Source organism: Phasianus colchicus, chromosome 8 (assembly GCF_987193195.1).
Source record: "Phasianus colchicus chromosome 8, bPhaCol1.hap1.1, whole genome shotgun sequence".
In the NCBI taxonomy this organism is placed as follows: domain Eukaryota; kingdom Metazoa; phylum Chordata; class Aves; order Galliformes; family Phasianidae; genus Phasianus; species Phasianus colchicus.
Window position 1 is genome coordinate 15,682,266 of NC_143443.1, and position 20,978 is coordinate 15,703,243.

Genomic DNA, 20,978 nt, shown 5'->3' on the forward strand with positions numbered 1-20,978 from the left:
TTATACTGTGGTCTATTTAAATATTCAGCCATACTCCATTTCAGTTTCCTCACCACACTAGCTCAAGTCTCAGACAAGGGAAAAAAAAAGCTTCCCCAAACTGAAAAAAATTGCCCTGACACTCATGTTCTTAATTCATATTCCTAGAGGACGTATACTATTTGCTGAATAGGACTTACTACTACTTCTCCATGAAAAATGGTAGTTATTAAATTAAACATGTATCTGATCAAGGTAACTCCTACTTTGGCAAGGAGCTATATAATTCATGGATTCGTATCTCAACTACAATCTCAAAGCATTGCTTTTATGAAGAATAAGGTGGTACTTTCAGAAATTCACAGAAATTGGAAGAATTGAAGGCAGATGCTCAACAACTCATTTAATACAACAACACATGTATATAAAACAATGATTTTCTATTTACTGTGATAACAATGAGCACTTACAGTACTGGCATAATAAAAACCCCTACAACGTGGAAGGTTATTTTCTATGTTTATAATATTTGTCCCACTGGTAATTTAAGAATTTCTGATGACGATGACTTCCTGTAATCTGGAATCATCATCTTAAATCCATTTTACCCATTTAATCTTCTTCAAATACCTCTTAAATTAGAAGTTTAATAGAGATCCTAAATGGTTTTGTCATATAGAAGACAGAGTTTTCAACTTCTTCACACACAGAAAATGAGGTACCAAAAATAATTCAGAATAAGTCTCAAAAGGTTTGAACTTACTAACAAAAGCAAAGCCAGCCTAGCTGGAAGCCTCATTTTAATTACACAGTGTCCAGGTAATGCACCATGTGCCACGGAAAAGATCCGTCACAACAGTGAAATGCCTTCAACACTGTGCCACAACACAACAAACTAAGGTGTACAAGGCCACCATGAAAACCTTCTGGTCTCAAGACATTCTATTGTATTTCCAACATTTTTGAAAGGCCAATATAACAATAGATTTAAACCTGATTATGCAACCATCTCACTTACCTAAGCAATCCTAACCCAAGTGCATAGAAGTTAAGCTACTACACTGATTAATGTTAAAGCATCATGATTTAAATCAGTCAATGAATGACGTTGTGCCTACTTAAGGAAAAGCCCAAGAATGTTTTTTGGAAAACCTGCAGTGTCATAGGCTTATCCTTCTTATATATTCTCATTTCTCACTATGAAGTTACAAGAAGTGTTGTTTGAAATGTGTTACTTCTATCAGCAGAAATTCATACTTCTCTTCTACTCCTCCTCCCCCTCAGTCTTTTAAACAGAAATTGGTAAGTGCACATGCAACTTGATTTACTGATACACAGGTGTAGAATGACACCGACAGAAACACTAAAGAGAAAGGATTTAAAATCCAACTTCCTGACAGCATTCTACCAAAGATACCCCGCTTTCCAAGTGAAAACAACTTTTCTTTTCTTAAAGATTCTAGCCCAACTGTATAGATGAATACTTGTAAAGGTATACGTATATATGTATTCCCCTCAGATATCTTCCAGTCTTGTCTGAAATTCTTACTATGGTTATGTTCCTTTACACTTAAATCTACAGTTATTCAAGATCTCTGTATTATTTTACTCCATAAAAAGCAAGCAATGAAATGGGCATTATCATAAATAGGTACTGAAAAGGAATCAGCATACATGAAAATGGAAGAGTAAAAAAAGATCACAGAACTCTGAAATACAAAACAGCATGATAAAAAGAGCTGAAGCAAATAAACACAAAAGATATAATAATTGGTTATCATTTTTGCATACTGTTTTCTCCTATTCTGCCACTATTTGTGAGAGCTAAAGAACACACAGCTTCTTACTTTCATCTCAGTATTTAATAAATACCCTCCCTGCAAATTAAACCTGAGTGTAACTGCTAGCAGTAATTAGGTGAGTAGTTATGTATATATATATGTATGTGCGTGTGTGTGCATGTGTGTATGCTTTAAAATAAACCTAAGCTGGATGAAGTCACAATTGGTGAAGGCTTTGCAATAAAAATTTATGTGCACCATCTGGCTCTCTCTTCCTTCTATATGTACCCAGAATTTCATAGAAATGTATTTCATTGAACTATATTTAAAATATTTGACTTAATTAATGTAGTCATTATAAAGCTCTCTACAATACACCTCCACCTACATACAAAGGCCAAAAGACAGCACTGACTGATTCAAAACAAAGATTACATAACATGACTTTATCAACGAAGACTATCCACGGGTGACAGTCTCTGCTCTTAGAACCAGTAATTTCTATCAGATGCTGATACATCCCTAGGGGATAGGAAGGGAGAGGGAATCAGAAGGTATTTGTCTTGTTCTTACTTTTGATTCCATTTTGAACGAAGGCCTTAGGCAAAAGCAAGGCAAGCAACTACTTCAGACCCTGAAGACTTGTGCCAACTTGGGAAAAATCAGAGTTCCCCTCTGGCAGAGCGCTCTACATGAAAATAATTTTTCTTTTCAAGTATTCATGGTCACATGTAACTATGGTTATATATCCATACAAAATAAAGAAGTCAATCACACATACTTCCATCCATTCTGGATTTATTGTTAGTGTCAAAAATTTCAATATGCTTCAGAAGGCAGCAAGATCTGGGGTCACTCATTTCTCTTTGAAGAAAGCTTCTGTGCAATGATCATCGAGAAAGATCTAGGCCATAATCAGAAACGATACAAAATGCTCATAAAATATATTCTTTTTTGCACCAACTTGACTCATTTGTCCCCTGCTAGGATGTGTATAACTATAAATTACTTACTTCTATCTGCAGATTTGACTATTCATTTACAGATTATGCAGCTGTTACTTTTAATAGCTCTCCTGCTTCTGAAGAGGACAGTGGTTGTGAAAGATCTTTACTGCTAAAGAAGCAGCAGTCCCTTAGCTAGTGCAGACAGCAAATGGAGAGGTTTGAAATGTAGTGCCATGCTCTGAAGCCAGTTTCAGTAAGTAATGGAGAGCATCTGTATTTTGGAAATGAAGCTTTCATGTCAACCTGAAGTTGCCATATTCTGGACAAGACAGCATTATTTTCCACACTGTTGTTAGCATGCAATCCCAGAAGTAAAATTTGTATGTGTCAGAACAGCAGCACAGATGTCTAGCCAACAAAAAGCCATTTTTAAAAGCTTTTACCTAGACTGAAAAAGATCGTAAGCTGTGTATCCTTTTTAACAAAGTGCAATATTTTAAACTACTAACTCCTAGCAAAGGAGTCATCTTTCTACTGATATCATTTCTACATGGATCAGCCCCAGTATATTTCTTCTCATTTAGGTTCACATTTCTTGGAAGCTTTTAGGTGACGCTCTCTGCACTGACTTGAAGGAAACGTACAGATGTTTCATGTCTCCATACTGGCAACATTTGATAGTCCTTTGAGTTTTCATGTGAACTCTAGCTACCAGAGAGAGGAAAAGAGAGGTTTGAAACTCTCTGTACAAGACTGACTGTGAAATAAAGGTCAATTTCCATAGTATATAATTACCAAAGTAAGTTCAGTATCACTGCTACTGATAGTAGCAACACTTGGCTCTCTGAGCTTTGGGCCTAGTAACCAAAACTGTGGAAAGACACTCTGAAACTTTTCATTCACTACTCTTCTAAGGCCCTAATAACAGCTGCATTCAAATGAATGCTCATGAGCATCCACCAAATACAACCTACCAGGAAGACCAAATGAAAAAGATTCACAGTAACAGCAGAGTATAGACATTTTTTGAATTCTCCTTCAGTGTGTTTTTTTCTGACAAATCCCTCAGGCACAAAAAGTTATACAGAAAAATAATCATTAAATACTTTTCATTTTTATCTTCCTTTTTATTTAAAAACCAAGTACAACTGCACATTGCAATTGTGTGTTGCAGAAAAATGGCACTGCTGACCTCCTTTGAAGAGATGTGGAAGTCCACAATTCAAGCATGACAATACATAACATACAGGACCCAAGTCCAACTAGAACGCTTTCAAATAGTTTTTTTAAACCACTGTGAGGTGCTTCTTCCATAGGAATGGAGGGTCATGAAACCTGGGAAAGCAAGCAGCACCTAACTAATTCTGCATTCATGAAACACAAGCATAAAAAGACCAACACATAACAGAAGTGAGATGTGAGGATTTTTTCAACTTCTTATTGAATCTGCTTCACCTAGATCATTTTAAAAGATAGCATTAGAAACTGGAAACACTGTGCATTTTGCATGCTCATAAAAAAAAAAAAACGTGGAAAGAGGAAGAGGTTCTTTTTTGTTATGTCAGACTCACTGTAAAAGAGAAGTTCACCTTCCGTGGTCACAGAGCATTTAAGAAAGTGAGTTAGGAACAGTTTTCTTGCGTTTTGTATCCAGTTCTTTGACTGAATAGACCACCTGTTTTTTGGTAGTCAAAACCCTGCTTTCAGCTGCCCTCAGAATAGTACACTAAATAGAACTGACGATGCTGGTAAAATGATAAAAACATGACAGGAACACAGAATAGATCATGATTAAATTCCACCCTCCCATTCCCCTCAATGTTTTCTGTAACAATGAAAGAATAATTAAAAATTGCCCTGACAGGACTAACAAAATAATTCATCAATATTTTTCCAAGAAGGGATGAAAAGATTTATGAGAGAAACCAAGAACTCAAAACACCACCTCACTCCATCATGTTGCAATTAAAAAAAATTATCTGATATGTGTTCTTGCTTGCCTTGGAACACAGTTTCTGTAACTCAATATTTTTAATAAAGCATGCTATGCTATTCATCATTTAGCAAGTGAAGCTGCTTTGGAACTTAATTATTAATCTTTAAAATTGATTCTCAAACCTAGCTTGCATACAGTATTTTCCTAAATGAGGCCTGGACATCAAATCTGTGCTGCCTCATGATTTGCTGCATTGAGCTTTCTTAAAATTTTTTTCTAAATATAAAAAAGTTACGATTGACACAGGGGTCCCTTGAGCAGGTATCTTTTTAAGATCAAATTCCAGTTTTGTTTTGTTTTTCAATACCTAAGCAACCTTAGTTCTCAAGATCTTTGCACCTTTGGCATCTGTCAGAGTTAAAAATACATCTTTTTTAAATCACCCAAAATGTGCCATAATCACAAGCTCACTTTTTTTTATTTGCATATATATATTGTGGGTACAGTTCATATTTTAAAACAGAAACATGCTGTATTTTTAGCAGGGCAGTCTTGAGTCATCTCGCCTGAAATTCTAGCACAGTTAGATTGCCACATACACAACAAAGAAAATCACACTTGGTCTACTTCACAGCAGCATCAGCAGCATGAAACTCAAATTTACATTAAGTATGTAAATTTAAAAACTGGCATTGCTACGTTTTTTTAAATCATGTTAGTGCTTCTGAAAAATTGTATTTGCTATATCTAAAATCCTTATTCATCCATATGAGAAATGAAAAAATCTCCTTTTCATTACTGCCTACTTGCCCTTATTTTGTTACCTATCAGTCCTGCATCATGCTAATACTCTAGAAGCTAGAGCACACTTGGTGGAAAAATAAGGCATTTGGTCTCTGAGAAGTCTACTGCGAAGTTCAACATTAAGCTCTCTCAATCAATAATGATTGAAAAATTGTTAAGTTGTCCAGTTCAGAATGTCCCAGACCAGCTTGTTTGAAAAAAATATTTCGTTTACAGCCAAGGTATAACTACAGCATAACTGTATTCTTCTAACTTTTTGGTATTTTGAGTATTTCAATTTAATTAAGTTTTAGAATAGTAGTTGACAAAAAAATCACAATGAAGTGAAGTTCTAGATCTCATTGATCATGTGCATCACCATGTTATCTCATTTATACAAAAAAACGGGTTGAGTGGTTGTTATTAGCAGCAGTATTTAGCAATTTTTTGCAGCATTTTCAAAACTTAACCCATATAAAAATGTTAAAATACCCATACTTCACATATAACAAATGCTAATAAAATTAATTTGGAGAGCCACATTTTTCAACTGCTATTAGAAGAATGCTGAATTTTGGACTACCTTGAATTTACCATGAGCAACACTCATTTAAAAATTTAAAACAGTAATCTGAGATAAATTCCTTCTTATAATACAGCAGGGGCCCTTACATGGCTGAACAGCATGAGCGTAATCTGGACAGGTATCTGTAACCTCTCCAGAGAGGAAGAACTGCTTTGCAGGGCTCTCATCCAGGCAGAGCTGTGACTCATGAGCAGGGACCAACTGCCACGGGAGTGTTAAGCACTGTTTAAACAGCAGCTACCAACCCTGTTCCCAGGAACTTCTGCCCTCACTGCAGGAAGAATTGAGTTGCTCATGACACATCTACTGAGATGCTGCAGCTGACAGCCTGGTAAATTAAAATAAACTAGCACCTATTCTCTCTTAATATTTCAGTCAGCAGGTAGCAGGAATTCTGCAGCTCTTACAGAACAAGCTGACCCACCTCTAGATCAGAGGTGAGAACTGCTGAAGCCACATAAAAGTTAGCTTTGCTTATCAATCAGACCCACTGTAGTCTTGACTTGGATATGCAGTATTTTCAGAACTGGAACAATGAGTAAAAATATGAAGCATTCCTGTCAACACATTTCCTTTTTTACTTAATAATAATACACTGCAGACTAAGTATCTAATGTAGAGTTGCACAGAACCTTCTGTCATGTACAATCTCCTTCCACACAAGATGAATGAAGACGTCAGAAAACACCCAGCTCATCTCAGACTCAGACTGAGCTCTGTGAAGCTGTCTTCAAAGAAAAAGAAAAAACAAAAAGAAAACAAGACAAACACTGTCTGCTGCATTGACTGGTAAGGCAGTCCTACATGTTCCTTTGAAAGCATGCTCAAAACAAGCAGCATTACTGTGCCTCCTCACAAACTGAACAAATCAGCAGTTCTTTTTGCTTTTAATGCTTAAAAAGACAACATAAACTCCCATATTAAACTTCCATTCTGATAAACCATTATCTCCATCAAATACGTAAGAGATAAATATACTGATTTACTACATAGCTACAAAGGAAGGTAGCAAAGTTACATTCAGAACTCTGAAGGACAAAAATTATTGAAAGAATGGTTTTAGGCAACAAGCCCAAGAAAATATCAAAGAGATATGCAGGACAGTTACACTAATAAACTTTCTGAGTAAAGCAGTAGGTATCCAAGAATAGCATGTTATACCTGCATAGAGTCCCTAGATAACAATAAGATTTTCAGTGTCCTTTTCTGGTGAAAAGCTACATTTTCAATAGAAAATATTCTAGAGATGTGCAAGAAGCCCCTATAATTTGGCATTTCAAATTTCCAGGGCAATTAACTCCCCACTGTATCACATCACTTAACATTAATTAATTGCTAAATATGTAGTTATGTAACTTACAGAGCAGCTAAGGATAAAACAGCTCCCAAGCTTCCAAGAATTGAGTGGCATGCCAAATTAATATCTGTGATGCACAGGGATTTACCCTCTCTTCTGAGACTTTCAAAACAAGCAGTAGTTCTCCTTCCAGTGCCAAGTAATGGGAACAAATCAAGTACATTTCATTCAACCATTAGTAGAATCAGTCCATCATGGCATGTACAGCCTCACCCTATGAAAGGTTTTGAGGAAGTCCTCTTGTCACTCAGAGTACAAAAAGGTTGAGGGTTCCTAGAACAGCACCTCTTAAGCCAGGTCCCCTAAATGTGGTTCACTGTCACATCTTGCTTTTATTTCGTCAGGGTAAATCTAAACCAGTTGGTGTGTTTGAAAGCATATTTGTTTTCAGGATAAGCATCAATTAGGGAATGAAGTAATTTGCCTTATTCTCAAATATAGAATGGTTGCTCACATCACAGCACTGGGGATAAATGCTTCAGAGGTTCATTCTACCGAGCACCAGCAGAAATTTTAACAAGGTATATATAAGTAGAGGTGCTACTGGCTCAAAAAAAAAAAAAAAGAAAAAAAAGAAAACCAAACAATCTTGAGTCTACTCAAAAAGCAAGGCATTAGCTTAAGCATTGAGCCAAAGTTCCTTCGTTGCTATAGAAAAAAAATGAAAAAAACGTACAGCTATGGTGCTAACATAGCTACACAGAAACAGAAGGGGAGTAAAGAAACAGGCAGCTGAACTTCATTCCCAGGATCCAAATGCTACCATACGTATGGTGCCGTCTGATGTTTGATAACTATGGAATATGGAAGTGGCTTTTAATCATTTAGATAATATACAATTTCGGAGGAATGAACAGAGGCCACCTGGACACTCCAAAGTTCACTCAACACAATGCATAAGGGAGAGCTTCAATATCAAAATAAATTTCAGAGGTGATGTGTTTGTACAACTCTGTTGTTTTTCCAAAGTGACTGAAAGTATCCTGTTTCTAAGATGTTCTTTCTATAATCCTATTGATACTCCTGGTCAGGGAAAAGACCTGAAGAAACAAGGTAATGTGATTCAAACAGTTAAGTCCATGTGGCCAGCAATTCAATTCCATGTCAAAATGATACTCATAAGCATTGTAAAATAAATGTTCTAACATCTACCATCTGCCTAATAACAAAGTCTGTTGTAGACTGACAGTGGTATCCCAAACTGCCTTGTCTTAAATAGCACAAATTTAGGGACCTTGCACTAAATGGCATTTAAGAAAGCGGGGGAAAAAAAAAAAAACAAAAAGAAAACAAAAATTGAAAAACAAACAACAGGATCTTAGAAACATGGCTTTCTGACTATTCTACCATTTGTTGAAATTATATTTGTGGTCCACAAACAAACACACAGTCATACAAAGCTGTAAGCAACCAGTATTAAAAAATAGTTTTTTTTTTTTAAAAAAAAGCCTTGCTATCATTAACCTTGAAAAGCTAAATCTCCAGCATACTCCTGCATCATTTACTCCTAATATCTGATTCAGACCCACTAAAACAATGTGTGGACTTCCATCCCAAGCACAAGAAATCTTGAAAAGTACCCAGTTTCATAATCCAGGTAAAACTTGCTTGTTACTTTACTGAGTTTGCCATAATGATAACATGGTTTTCTTGCTTTTAAAAACTGTTCAGTGTAGCTCTGAGTAGGGCTTTGAGGTTGTCTGGAGTAGAGTAAAAAGTCTAGCAATTTTTCTTAACGTTTGCAAGACTCGCATAAGTATTACAGAATTTCTGATTTGTGTGCCAGTCAATTGAAACATTACAACAGAAAGTCCCAAGCCTTCCAGCATTATAATTCTGAAGGGGACAGGCTGTTCTGTCAGAAGCACAGGCAGTGTTTGATATCGACTAATTTGGAAGTGTACATTAAAGACAGAGTGCCCTTGAGAGGAAAAAAACAATTAGGAAATTGATGTCACTGACACAGGACACTGTCCACCATGACACTAACAATGGGACACTGCCCTTGTAATGGCAGGAAAAGCCACTATTAGATGTCCTTAGAGACATGCTTACCCCAATGGCTGTTTCTGACAGCACTTTGGTTTGTTTTGTTATTCTTCCACTAAGTCTCACTCACACCACAGCACAGCACAGCACAGCAGGATAAATGCTTCAGAGGTTCATTCTACCGAGCACCAGAAGAAATTTTAACAAGGTATATATAAGAAAAGTTTAACTGTTTTTTTCCCCATCGTGTTGAATAGGTTTGGGAAGCTGGTATGTGACAAAAGCCACATAGGGCACGTGTGTCCACCATGCTTGAGCTGGCAGGGTGGGGAACACATGTCTCAGGGTTGTTTTCTGGCTGGGAAGATGAGATATACCCTAAGCTTATTAAACTATACCAAACAGAAAATGGTTCCGTTTTTTTTCTTGCTTTTTTTTTTTTTTTTTTGAAATTTTGACTGAGCTATTTAAAATATTGAAAACACATGTTTTCTGGGGCCACCAAGCCCATTAGAGTAGGGGGATGTAATGAAGTTGCTTAAGGAATATAGGGAGTGAGGCCAAAACAAATTCCCTGAGGAATTTAAGATTCTAACCCAAACGGTTCAGAAAGCACAGAGCACACCTCACTATTCTAGAAACTGTTTTTGGAGAAACGCATCTGTGACGTGACTGAATTTCAGCACACAATAAGCAGAACAGAGAACATTTCTAGCTGACAGCATGATGCGTTCCATAAAATAATGATGGGTCCTGCAAAGTTATATCAGCCTCAAAATTGAGAAAGAGCTCAGGGTGCCTCCCCTGACAACTTTTCTACTACTTCTCTGCCAGTTATGCACATTCAATGCATCTTGAGCCCTGTTATTGAGTAAAATCTTTCCTCTTGCTATGCACCTGAATCTAAAATTTTCACAAGCAAAGAGAGGATTAAATTCATTACATTTATATAGAATGATAAGAAAGTTCGGTGAATCACCAAATAATGTAACACTGAAGAACTAAAGTACAATGAACTTTGTAGATTACATACAGTAAGGAATGTTTAGCCAAGGGTACCACCTTGCAAATACACAAATTTCACTTTAAGCCAACAAGCAGTTGCAATGAAACTACTGGCTCTTTAGCAGGGTCTGTTGTTATAGGTCAAAAGAAAATGACTTCTAACTAAAAGAGGGGAGATTAAGACTGGATAGAAATAGAAAAAGATTTATTTATTTATTTATGACATGGGCAGTGAAGCACTGGAACAGGCTGCCCAGAGTGACAATGACTGCCCTGTCTCAAGAGACAGTGTCAAGGTGGACAGGGCTCTGAGCAACCTGACCAAGCTGTAGCATCCCTGTTCAATGCAGGAGAGTTAGGCTAGATGACCTTTAAAGATCATTTCCAACTCAATTGATTCTATGATTCTATCATTCACTGATGATGAATGTATTTCACAATACATGTATTATTCAAGATATATGAACATAAACTTACATACACTATGTACATAGATAATTGTTTTGTAAAAAAAAGTTGTCAAGTATTTTTCATACATAGATTTGTAATTTTATATTTTTTGATTAAATATAACACAATCCAATATATTTTGTAAAAATAAAGTTTAGCTAATTACAAAACAACTAGTAAAAATAAAAAACCCTACACCTTCAGCATATATCAGGTTTTATAAATGAACTATGAAACAGTTCATTTTTTCTAAATTAAATGATCAAGCTTATCAGTTGATTAGAATCATAAAAAGCTCAGTCTCCTTCAACTAACAGATCAAATAAAAAGAATAAATAAAAGAGATGAAGTTAAAAGCTCTTGAGCAAGTGTCATACTTACCTGAACTACAGAAAACAATAGGACTCAGATATGCAACATAATTCAGCATCATTATTTTTCTTATTTGCTGAGGTATGTGTTACAAAAACATTATTGTGAAGTCCTAAGAGTACCTATATGAAAGCTTCCCAAAAATGTTCTCTTTCCCTTATCAGGTAGGCCTACAAATTCAAATTGAAATGTGTCAAGCTATGTTCTTCCAAGCTCACCTGGCTTCACCAGTGATAAAATAATAACAGCTGTCCCTAATGACTAAGTTACATCCAAGGTAACAGCAGAATTGTTAGAATGAACATGAGCTATTGAGAAACTGAGTATAAACTAAGAGCACCAATTCTGAGCATGAACAATGTGACATTCTTTATATGCGCTCTCAGAAAAACAAGAATGAAAACGTGCTCTGACTGTTGCCAAAGCTGTGTTGTTTAAAATCCAAGTTATAAAATGCTATCAAGTTACACTCGAAATCCAGTACTTGAGCTAGAAAGATAAAAAAACTTCAAAAGACTACATCATATTGCAATTGTAACTTCAGCAGACCAAAGTTGGAATAAACAATGATAAAAATCATGCAAATACAGCATGGTCAGCAATACATGTCCTGTCTACACAAGCAATCTATCTGTTTTAAATGTTTTAAATTAAGGAGCCCTATGAAAAGATTCAGATTTTTTCCTTTCCAGATCAGTGTCTGTTGCTAGACATGCACGCAGTCTCGATTAAAATTACAGAAAGAAGCTGATGAGTAGTAAAATACTGTATTCACGAATCTGAATTTAGTTTGTTGGCAGAACTCTAAAACAATCCATTATTTATGAACTGTATGCACTTACATGTATGCATATTTTATAGATTTAATATAATGGATCCAATCACTTGGAGGGATTGCAAGAGCTCAGATTAAAGCAAGATGTCACATATCATATTAGATATAAAGCCAAAATTTAATGAGACAAGTAAAGGTCAGAGTAGCAGCATGTTGCAGTTTCAACTTGCTATCCCCATTCCTTGCTGTTCTGAAGTGTGCAACATAACTTGAACTTTAAACAGAAAACAAAACAAAGTATGGGTATAAGAGCATAATTCCAATGCAAAGATCACCAAAACAAACAGTGAAGTTAAACATTAGTTTCTACTTCAGAAATTATTGCAATTTATTTTATTATCTGTAGTCTTGATTTTCCAAACTACTATCACAAGCAACGTTCAGTGATCAATGCCTGATTATTTAAGGTCTAATACTTCAAAGTTTGAAGTTACTGACACTCCCAAACAGTGGGTCAAGATTGAAAAAATTCCCATTGAACACAACAGTAAGAGTGCCTCAGAATGCATTACCTGCATTTTAATTGATGACCTGGATTCCAACTGTATTCTGTATTGTCCTGCACACAGGAAAACCTTCTACCATTATCCCTCTTTCCCTCTCCCCATTCAATACTGTCACTACTGGCACAATTTTCTACACAATACTAAACTTTTGAAAGAAAAGTATTTATTTCGATATAAATTTTCCTCAAGGCTTTACAAGTATCCAATCTGTTCTGCTTTTCTTTTCCAGATGAAGTCATTTGAAATTAGTTAATTACAGATGAAAGTAAACAATAGAAAGCAATGGTAAGAAAGAAATATGGGTGAGACAGTAAACAACACACAATCAGAGCAATATTGAGGTTTAATACTTTTTTTCTCCTTCCTGGTTACTTATTTCCTATTCTCTCAAACCATTTTGTCTTTTCCCCCACACACTTCTGTTTCCATTTTCCTCAGTTCTTTCTGTCAGTATTACCCTCATCATATGAATTAATATTTCCAAGACATAATTTGCTGTTAACTCAAACTCATTAAGGAATGACTGAACTGTAATTTCTTTTATCTTTTCATTTTTATGCCTGTTGCTGCCATTTCTGTAACACATCAATCACTTTTTCCTCTCCTCCTTCCTAATGTGAGTTAGGTCAAGCCAAAATAATTTTGACTTCCTCACTCTTTACAAGATCAACATATGTTCAAACAACATTGACATCCCAGAAGACTTGAACATAAACATCCTATCTCCGTGGCTTTATTAGTGCGCTTTCTGGATGCTCTCTTTTGTCATTTTAAGGGATATTAAAAAAAAAAAAAAAAGAGTTGTATAAAACCACTTAAACAATACAACACAATACACTCAAAAAGAACTAGAGTGATATTTCAGGATTTCTCATCCATTTATTTTCAATTCTCTCAATTTTTAATTTATCTTTGGACATCTTTGCAACAGATTCATTCTTGATTGGCTCCTTTCCTTCCTTTAACAGAGCTTTCCTTCTGATGTATGTTTCTCTCTGCTTCTGCATCCTTTTGCAAAAATGCATTCTCCATAGCACTTCAGTCAAGTAGAATCATCTTCAAAATCATCCTATTTGTTTTCCCTACACATGCAGATGCAAACCTTTTTTTTTTTATTATTTTTTTTTCCTTTGACCCTGTTGAAACACCCTGTCCACATAATGCCCACCTGGGCAGGGAACATTGAACTTTTTGATTCTCACAGTGCTCTCCAACCATAGTTTGCTTCTGCAGCAGACCACACCTTCAACTTCTGTTCTACTGCAAGACAGTATTTCACGCGTCCAATTCTTCCTTCAAGGCTGCACTTCAGATCTTTCTTTCCTGTCAACTGGCTAGAAAAACCTAAGTAATTCTACTCTTCACAGCCTGACTGCAATACTAGTTAATTCTTTGGATGCTTCTTACATCTTAATTTCCACTACAATTGCCACTTCAAATCTTTAGTTCCCAAAATCATGTTCCATGATTTAAGTCTCATTTTCTTCCTAGTTTTCTTCATAACACAGAGCTTCTTCCTGCTATCTTCTTAATACTCTTATTCCTACCATCTTCTTACCATCTCAAATCTCCTGTACATGATAAACACACTATCTCTAAGACTTTTTGGAGCTGGCCTATCCACTTCAGGAACAGTCTTTTCAGGAAAAGTCTTTGAGTCATTCTCATTATCCTCACTCTCTTTACAGACATGACAGAAAAATGTCAACTTAAAAAAAAAAAATGAGAATATATAACAGAGATGGCAATCACCATACAGCACATAAGCATGACTATGGACTGTTTCATTTTTCCAATTTCAAGAGATTAATTATTCTAAGTTTACCATTCTGCCTTTGGGTAATTTTGTTTCAACACAGCACTGCTTTTCTGACCTTAAAGCAGGAGATAAAATAACTCAGTGACCCCATTTATTACTTGCTTCTTAAATTCTTGAGCTTTGTTTTTTTTTTTGTTTTTTTTTTTTAATTCCAATCCTTTTATTAACTACTTTCTACTTCTCCTACAGCCCTTAATAATACACTACTGCCATTCTGAAGTGAACTTCTAGAAAATCAGTTGCCAGACCTTAGAAGCTATCTGTTCACTTCCCACTATCCTGCTCAAATTATATTTCATTACAGTGAATGTTCCAAGGATGCATTCCTTGAACATGCCCTTATTCTCATCAACTTATAAACTCTCAAACGAAATTTTGAGTTTGTATCTTACTTTTTTTTTTTCTAAGCACACTTTTACCACTGTATCCCTATAGGATATAACAAGCTGAGAAATTAATATGAGTTTTATTCTTAGGATAACTTCTTGCAGAGAACCTACAATGAACTTTCAGTGCAGCTACCTCAGCAGTCTGAATTTAAAATCCATTAACCTTCTACTTCTCAACCAGCAGTAGGCTTCTTGAACGAGTCTTTGCTTTCTCCTGGTACTTTGAGTAAATACATATTTAAGTTATACAGATCTAAGATTATTCACACACTTATTCTCTCTGCAATATTCCAATGAATATTGGAAAATTTCTGGTTTCAATTTTTGGTTTACACTTAAATGTTTTTTCCCTGTCCTCACATTTCTTCTTCTGCCAAAGCTTACTGGATAGCAGCTTCTTTTAAGATTTCCAGAATTCTTTTCTCTCTCTCTCACCCTTCTATCCATCACTTTAAAGCCTTTTAGTCATGTTATGTTATTCATGCACAACTGTTTGAAGTTTCAATCTTATTTGAAACAAAAACTAGGAGATGATAACCCTTCTGGAGACAAATTCGATTCCAGATGGCAACTGCAGCTGAATGAGGTCCCAACTCAGAGCCCAAGCAGAGAGAAAAGTTCACTGACAAAAACTTATCAGTATAAAAATGGAGCACTGACATAGAAACCTCTGTTTCACTCCTTGAATTGTCTTTTTTTTTTTCCCTCCAATTCACACTGTAAAGGTTCTGTGCACTTCATAGTGTAATTATTAAATAACATCTTGACAGCTATGCTAAATGGCAGTAAGGTATCAAAGATAGTTTAGAAATAAATTAGCTAAGGTCAAATAAGTCGTTTCAAGGAGACATGCAAGAACAGGTCCAAGTTCTGTAATTCTGATTCTACCATGTGCATTTGCTTCTAATACTCTGCAATCCATACACAGAAATAGAAACTGAATTTCATGACTCTGAACTAGTTGTTGCACATAACCTAAAAATAAATGCAGAACTATATTCTTAATAGTATAGTGACAAAAGGCACGTTTCAGTTACAAAAAAGCTAACTATATCTCAAAATCAATTCATCATTATTGTTCATAATATTCAGACAAAATATCTTTGTACAAAAAAGCCTTGCATTTTTGTCTTTGATGGACAAGCTTCCAAATTCCTAGAGAATAAATGTGGTTAGCATCACAGAATGATGCAGACTAAAAGAAACCTTATCAGGTCATTTAGTCCAACCCGTCACTTAAAGCAGGGCCATCCCCAAACTTAGATCTGGTTCATTCATTATGGTCACTTACTGAAATCTCCAAGCCTTAAGTTTCTAAAACTTCCCTGGACAACATGTTTAACCATTTTCTTTGTGCTTCATTTTTTAACCACTGGAGGATTCCTCACTGCAGTTTGGGACCTTGTCCTTGCCATTTGCTATTACATTGTTTCATCTGTGAGAAGAACCTGGCTCAATATTTCTTACAACCCTTCCATCTTCTTTTTTAGGCACATTACAGCTATAACCATAACAAGTGTTTGAAACAAAGAGTAAAACTTCCAAACAGGTAATCTCAAAAACATACCAGAAAACATACTCTGAGAAACAGAATCACATGGAGACATTAAGTAGCTCTCATTACAGACGCAGTACACAATACAGAGCACTAAGTTAATTCAAACTAAATACTCCAAATAATCAGTTATTCTTAAGAACGAACAAACCTGGGCCACTTTGACAGAGTTTTGAGTAGAGCCACCAGCATGATATTCTACTTTGAACTTTTTCACAAGTTCTTCAAATCTGTTAAAAAAAAAAAAGAGAAAGAATATTAGGAGATGATATCTGAAAATGATAAAGTCAGATACATTGTTTGTTACAGAATTCAGACTGAGGGCATATAGGCTTTGTCCAAACTACAAAGAAACATGTGACATTGAGTCCTTCACCTTAAAATTCTAACAAGAGTAAATAACTGAAACACATTACTTGAAACACATACGATTGCAATGAACTTTCAGATTGACAAAATACATGTTTGGGTACACGAATGTTTTATAAATGAAAACATTCAGATATTCATCCTACCTCATCAACCTAGAAGGTTAGTTAAGAAAAAACAACTGGGATATGACCTATGTTTTCACACAAAATATTGCATTTTGACAGGTGGAGGACTTTTGTGAACTGATCTATTACTATGCTTAAAAAAAAAATAATCTCACAACCACCTTTCAAATCTTCAAGCCATGCTGCTATGAAAGCACTGTATTCTCTTGTATCACCCTGGAGTACATTTTTAGTTTTGAACATTGTAACAAAATGTGTCAACTTCCTAGGAAAGTATCTACCCTTGTACTACAGTGCAACTTCAGGATTAAGACCACCCAGACAAAATTACATCAGAGACTCCTCCTTGCCGAGGGATACATTTGCATCACAGATCACCATCCACAGAACTAATCTTTTCACTAGTCACAGGCTACAGAAAAGCAAAGTGAAGCAAAACAAGAAAGGAAACTGTAAGGAGAGAGTTGTGGAGACTGCAGGGAGAGTGACTCAGTACAAATATCTCATCCTTGAAGTTTTAAGCACACTTGAAAAATAGCCAGATTAACAACCTCAGAAGACATTAGACTTGGGAGGAAGTACTCCAGGCAAGCTAAAAGCTTTAATGTAAAAATCTGCATATTTGAGGTTCAAAATGACCTTGAGGACAACCTTAATTAACAGCATGTTTGTCCTTAAGGTCTACTAACATTAGATGTTTACCTTTAAAAATGAAGCTCGTCCCCTCAGAAGAGCTACAATATCCCAGCATATTTTACTGTATTTGATTCTACCTTCTGTTTAAACAGTGACATTTTATCTCAGACGCAACAAAAATGAACTCTACCTGGCAACCCTAGTTCTCCTCCCCACAACCCACATCTCCTTATAGCATCTGAACAATGGCTTTGGGGACAGAGTTGTTAAATAATGACTTGTTTATTTAGAAGGCTTTGGTTTTCAATCTCATGTTGATCATAAGATTATTATTTCTACAGTAATTTCCATTTAGAATATTTGAATAATGAGCTACTCACCCTACCAAACTACCAATGGGCAGGCAATTAGAAAGAACCAAGAACTAAATTACTATATATGCTTTTCACAGTTATCCACACTACTAATTATCCATCAATTCTATGTCAAGGAATTGAAACCTCAAATGATAGCAAGCAGTTGTGGAAAAAATAATAAAAGCCAACAAATCTTGTAACAATTGCTTCTCAAGCAGACAGACATATGAACTATCATGAACTAAGTTAGTACCCTGGCAGTACTTTTCCTTCAATTTAATTGACCTTTTCAACCAATTTGAGTGTTTGCTGCCTATATCACACAGCTATTTTTGCTTTTTTAAAATGTATCAACAAGCATTCCAATTAGTATTTTAATTCCTTTACCTAAAGGTGTCTGATGTTTCAGTGATTTTATTACTTAGTGGCATATTAAACCTTACATATAATACTGTAATGGATGACATACAATAGAAGCTCTAAATTTAAATGACAATGTGTTTAAATAATTCATTTTGTAGTTTGAAAGAGTATCTATAGAATAAAATAGGTGGCATTTGATTTTGGAAAATAATGATGGAAAGAAATAGCTTTAAAATACCACCTTAGTGTCAAGATTTCAATGTTATGTAAGAAACAACCTCAAATTATTTTGCGATTATTTAACAGAACACAACAAGCCAACAAGGACCACTTTCTTCCACTATTTCAGACTCAACATTAAAGGGCATAACTCCCTTTTCTTCAAATTAATGTAGTAACTCTATGCCTTTCAGAGGCCATGATATAAAATAGAACAAGACTTAATAAAAATGCAAGGAAGGTACTGTTATACTACTTTCCATTGCCCATAAAAAGGAAAACATAAATTGTGTTGTTTTAATCCACAAGAGGTTGATAAACTTTTATCAAATATGACCCCAAAATTAAGACTGGCAATAGCCTTTTATCTTAAGGAAATGAAAATCCACAAATTTTTCAAGATGTCAGTAAATGGCACAGACAGCCTGTGAAAATTGACTTTTTCATTGTCTGTTGTATGTCTGAACCACAAAGAGAAGACTTTGGCATTTCAACATGCCTAAGAAACGTTATTTGTTTTTATAAAGTTCTCGAGGAAGGAAGTTCAACCGTAGAAGCTTCTCCAAGGCCCATGAATACCAAACAGAGCTTGTGTGCGTGCTTCAGGAGTAAGGCATCATCATACTTAAGATAATCCAAGAAAATTATTACCTCATGAGCAAAACCAAATAATATTTTTGTTCCTTGTCCTACAATTGTTGGCCTCTGACTATTTCTGAAGGCTCTGCTGTATCTGTGACCCTTTCCTTGACCTAGCAATATACCATTACCTTCTATAACAGAATAATAAACCCCACCATCAGCACCATAGAGACAGGGCCCTATTTTTGGTTCCACTAATGCACTGACCACATTGCAGCCTATTTTAACAAAAACAAGTTTGCATTTGCAACAGTACGTGTTTTCAGCTGCGATACTCTTGATCAACTCTATCACTGCCAAGGAGGATATGTTAATGTTTCACTCAATTATACCAGAGGCAATAGCACTTCTGTCAGTTGCTTTTTTTTTCCTCCTCTCTGTTTAAAAAACAATTGACTCCTAATTGTTTGATATTGAAGGGCAAGAAGTTTCAGTAATCTCACTTTTGAGAGAGCTCATGTCTATGAAAAAAAGTGTAAGAAGGTAACAGAAGAAGCTATTTTATACAAGAAAAAAAAAAAAGTTACACCTCTTTATGCTAAAGGAGGTGGAAGCATTTTTCTAGAAGGCACAGACTCCTGCAACAGATGCCATACCACAACCTTGGTCAAATCAATGAGCTCTAAGGATGCCCCCCAGCAAGTCCTCCCAGTTTCTCACCTCGATCACTGCTGACACATTCACTGCCATGTCGGTCATTCACCCACTGTGAGCATCACTACCTCTTTGGTTCTTCTTACTAAACTCATTATCCTTTCTCATAGAGCCTCTTAAAATGCCCTGTTCTATTTCCTATAAGGAAAAGCTCACCTCAGTACCTGTAGTACCTCAAACTCATCTCTACTTTCAGACAACAATGACCTGGGTAGTGGCTATCTCTCACAACTCAGCTCTCTTCTGCTCTCCCCCTTCCCAATCCTTCCAAGTCAAAGTTGCTTCTCTTCATTACAACAGGCCTGTAGAGCATCACAGCATCAAACACACCATCCTTCATTCAGGATGTTCAGATTTACAGCAGCCTTGGGGCACAAAGCAGTCAATAAAAACACCTTTACTCTGGCTATCCCATGATACCGCTCAGTGTCCAGTTACTAGCACTTTCTATGAATATTAGGAAATCTATTCTAAATCTTTCCTTAGACCATCTTTCACCAAAACATCTACAGAAATCAACAGGAAGGTTGTGTAATTTCCTGACACCACACTCCAGCCTAACAGCAGCAATCCTCTCCCGGATCAATATTCATCTCTTCTAGTTTGCTTCACACAGAGTCCAAGGTTTTTTGGAGCTGGGCCTCTACACTTGTTCTGTGTCATATGACAAAAAATAGCCATGTTGGGCACATCATTACTAAATTGGTGATAAAAATAAGCACATGAAAAACTCCCTACAACTGAATGCAGACTACATAAAGAAATGGATTCACGACAAGGTAAATTAAAGCAATGAAAGTAATGCCATTAAGTTTCTGGACACCAATTATATTGGACTACAAAGGAATGCTTTCTGAAGACTTAAGTGGTAATAGAATTACTGAATTTAACTGTCAGAGCTTTGGGAGAAAACTGCTTCTCATATCTATGTCAGGAGCTAGTTATCTGCAAGAAGTAGAGAAACGTAACCTCATGTTTTTCACCAGGGTATGCTGCCCTGGATATCTTTTGATATACCTGCTTATTACCTAAAAAGTGCTCAGTGGCATTCATCAGCAGGAAGATACACTTTGTGGAAAAAAAATTCAGCTGCCAAAGCCAGCTAGAAAAGCAGAAAAAATAAAAATAATTCTTGCCTATTTTGCTTCTGTATGCCAGATAACCTCATCACAAGAAAAAAATCTGCTTATTTTGAATAATGATAGTCCAATACCTCCAGTACATTGCACATTTTTGTTTGCTATTATAAAAATATTGAAAAGCGTTAACATGAAAATCTCTTAAGTAATCAAGTAAAGGCTGCAAGTTGCATGTAAGTGGAG

General features: G+C 35.7%; 1 protein-coding gene across 2 annotated transcripts in view; it reads right to left on the reverse strand.

Annotated features, from left to right (window-relative positions):
* ADK (adenosine kinase) overlaps positions 1 to 20,978 on the reverse strand; it is a 270,648-nt gene that overhangs the window by 179,464 nt on the left and 70,206 nt on the right. For both annotated transcript variants that reach the window (XM_031603000.2, XM_031602999.2), the window contains exon 4: positions 16,441 to 16,519. In XM_031603000.2, the coding sequence (XP_031458860.2) occupies positions 16,441 to 16,519 (79 nt within the window). The remainder of the gene's footprint in view (positions 1 to 16,440; positions 16,520 to 20,978) is intronic.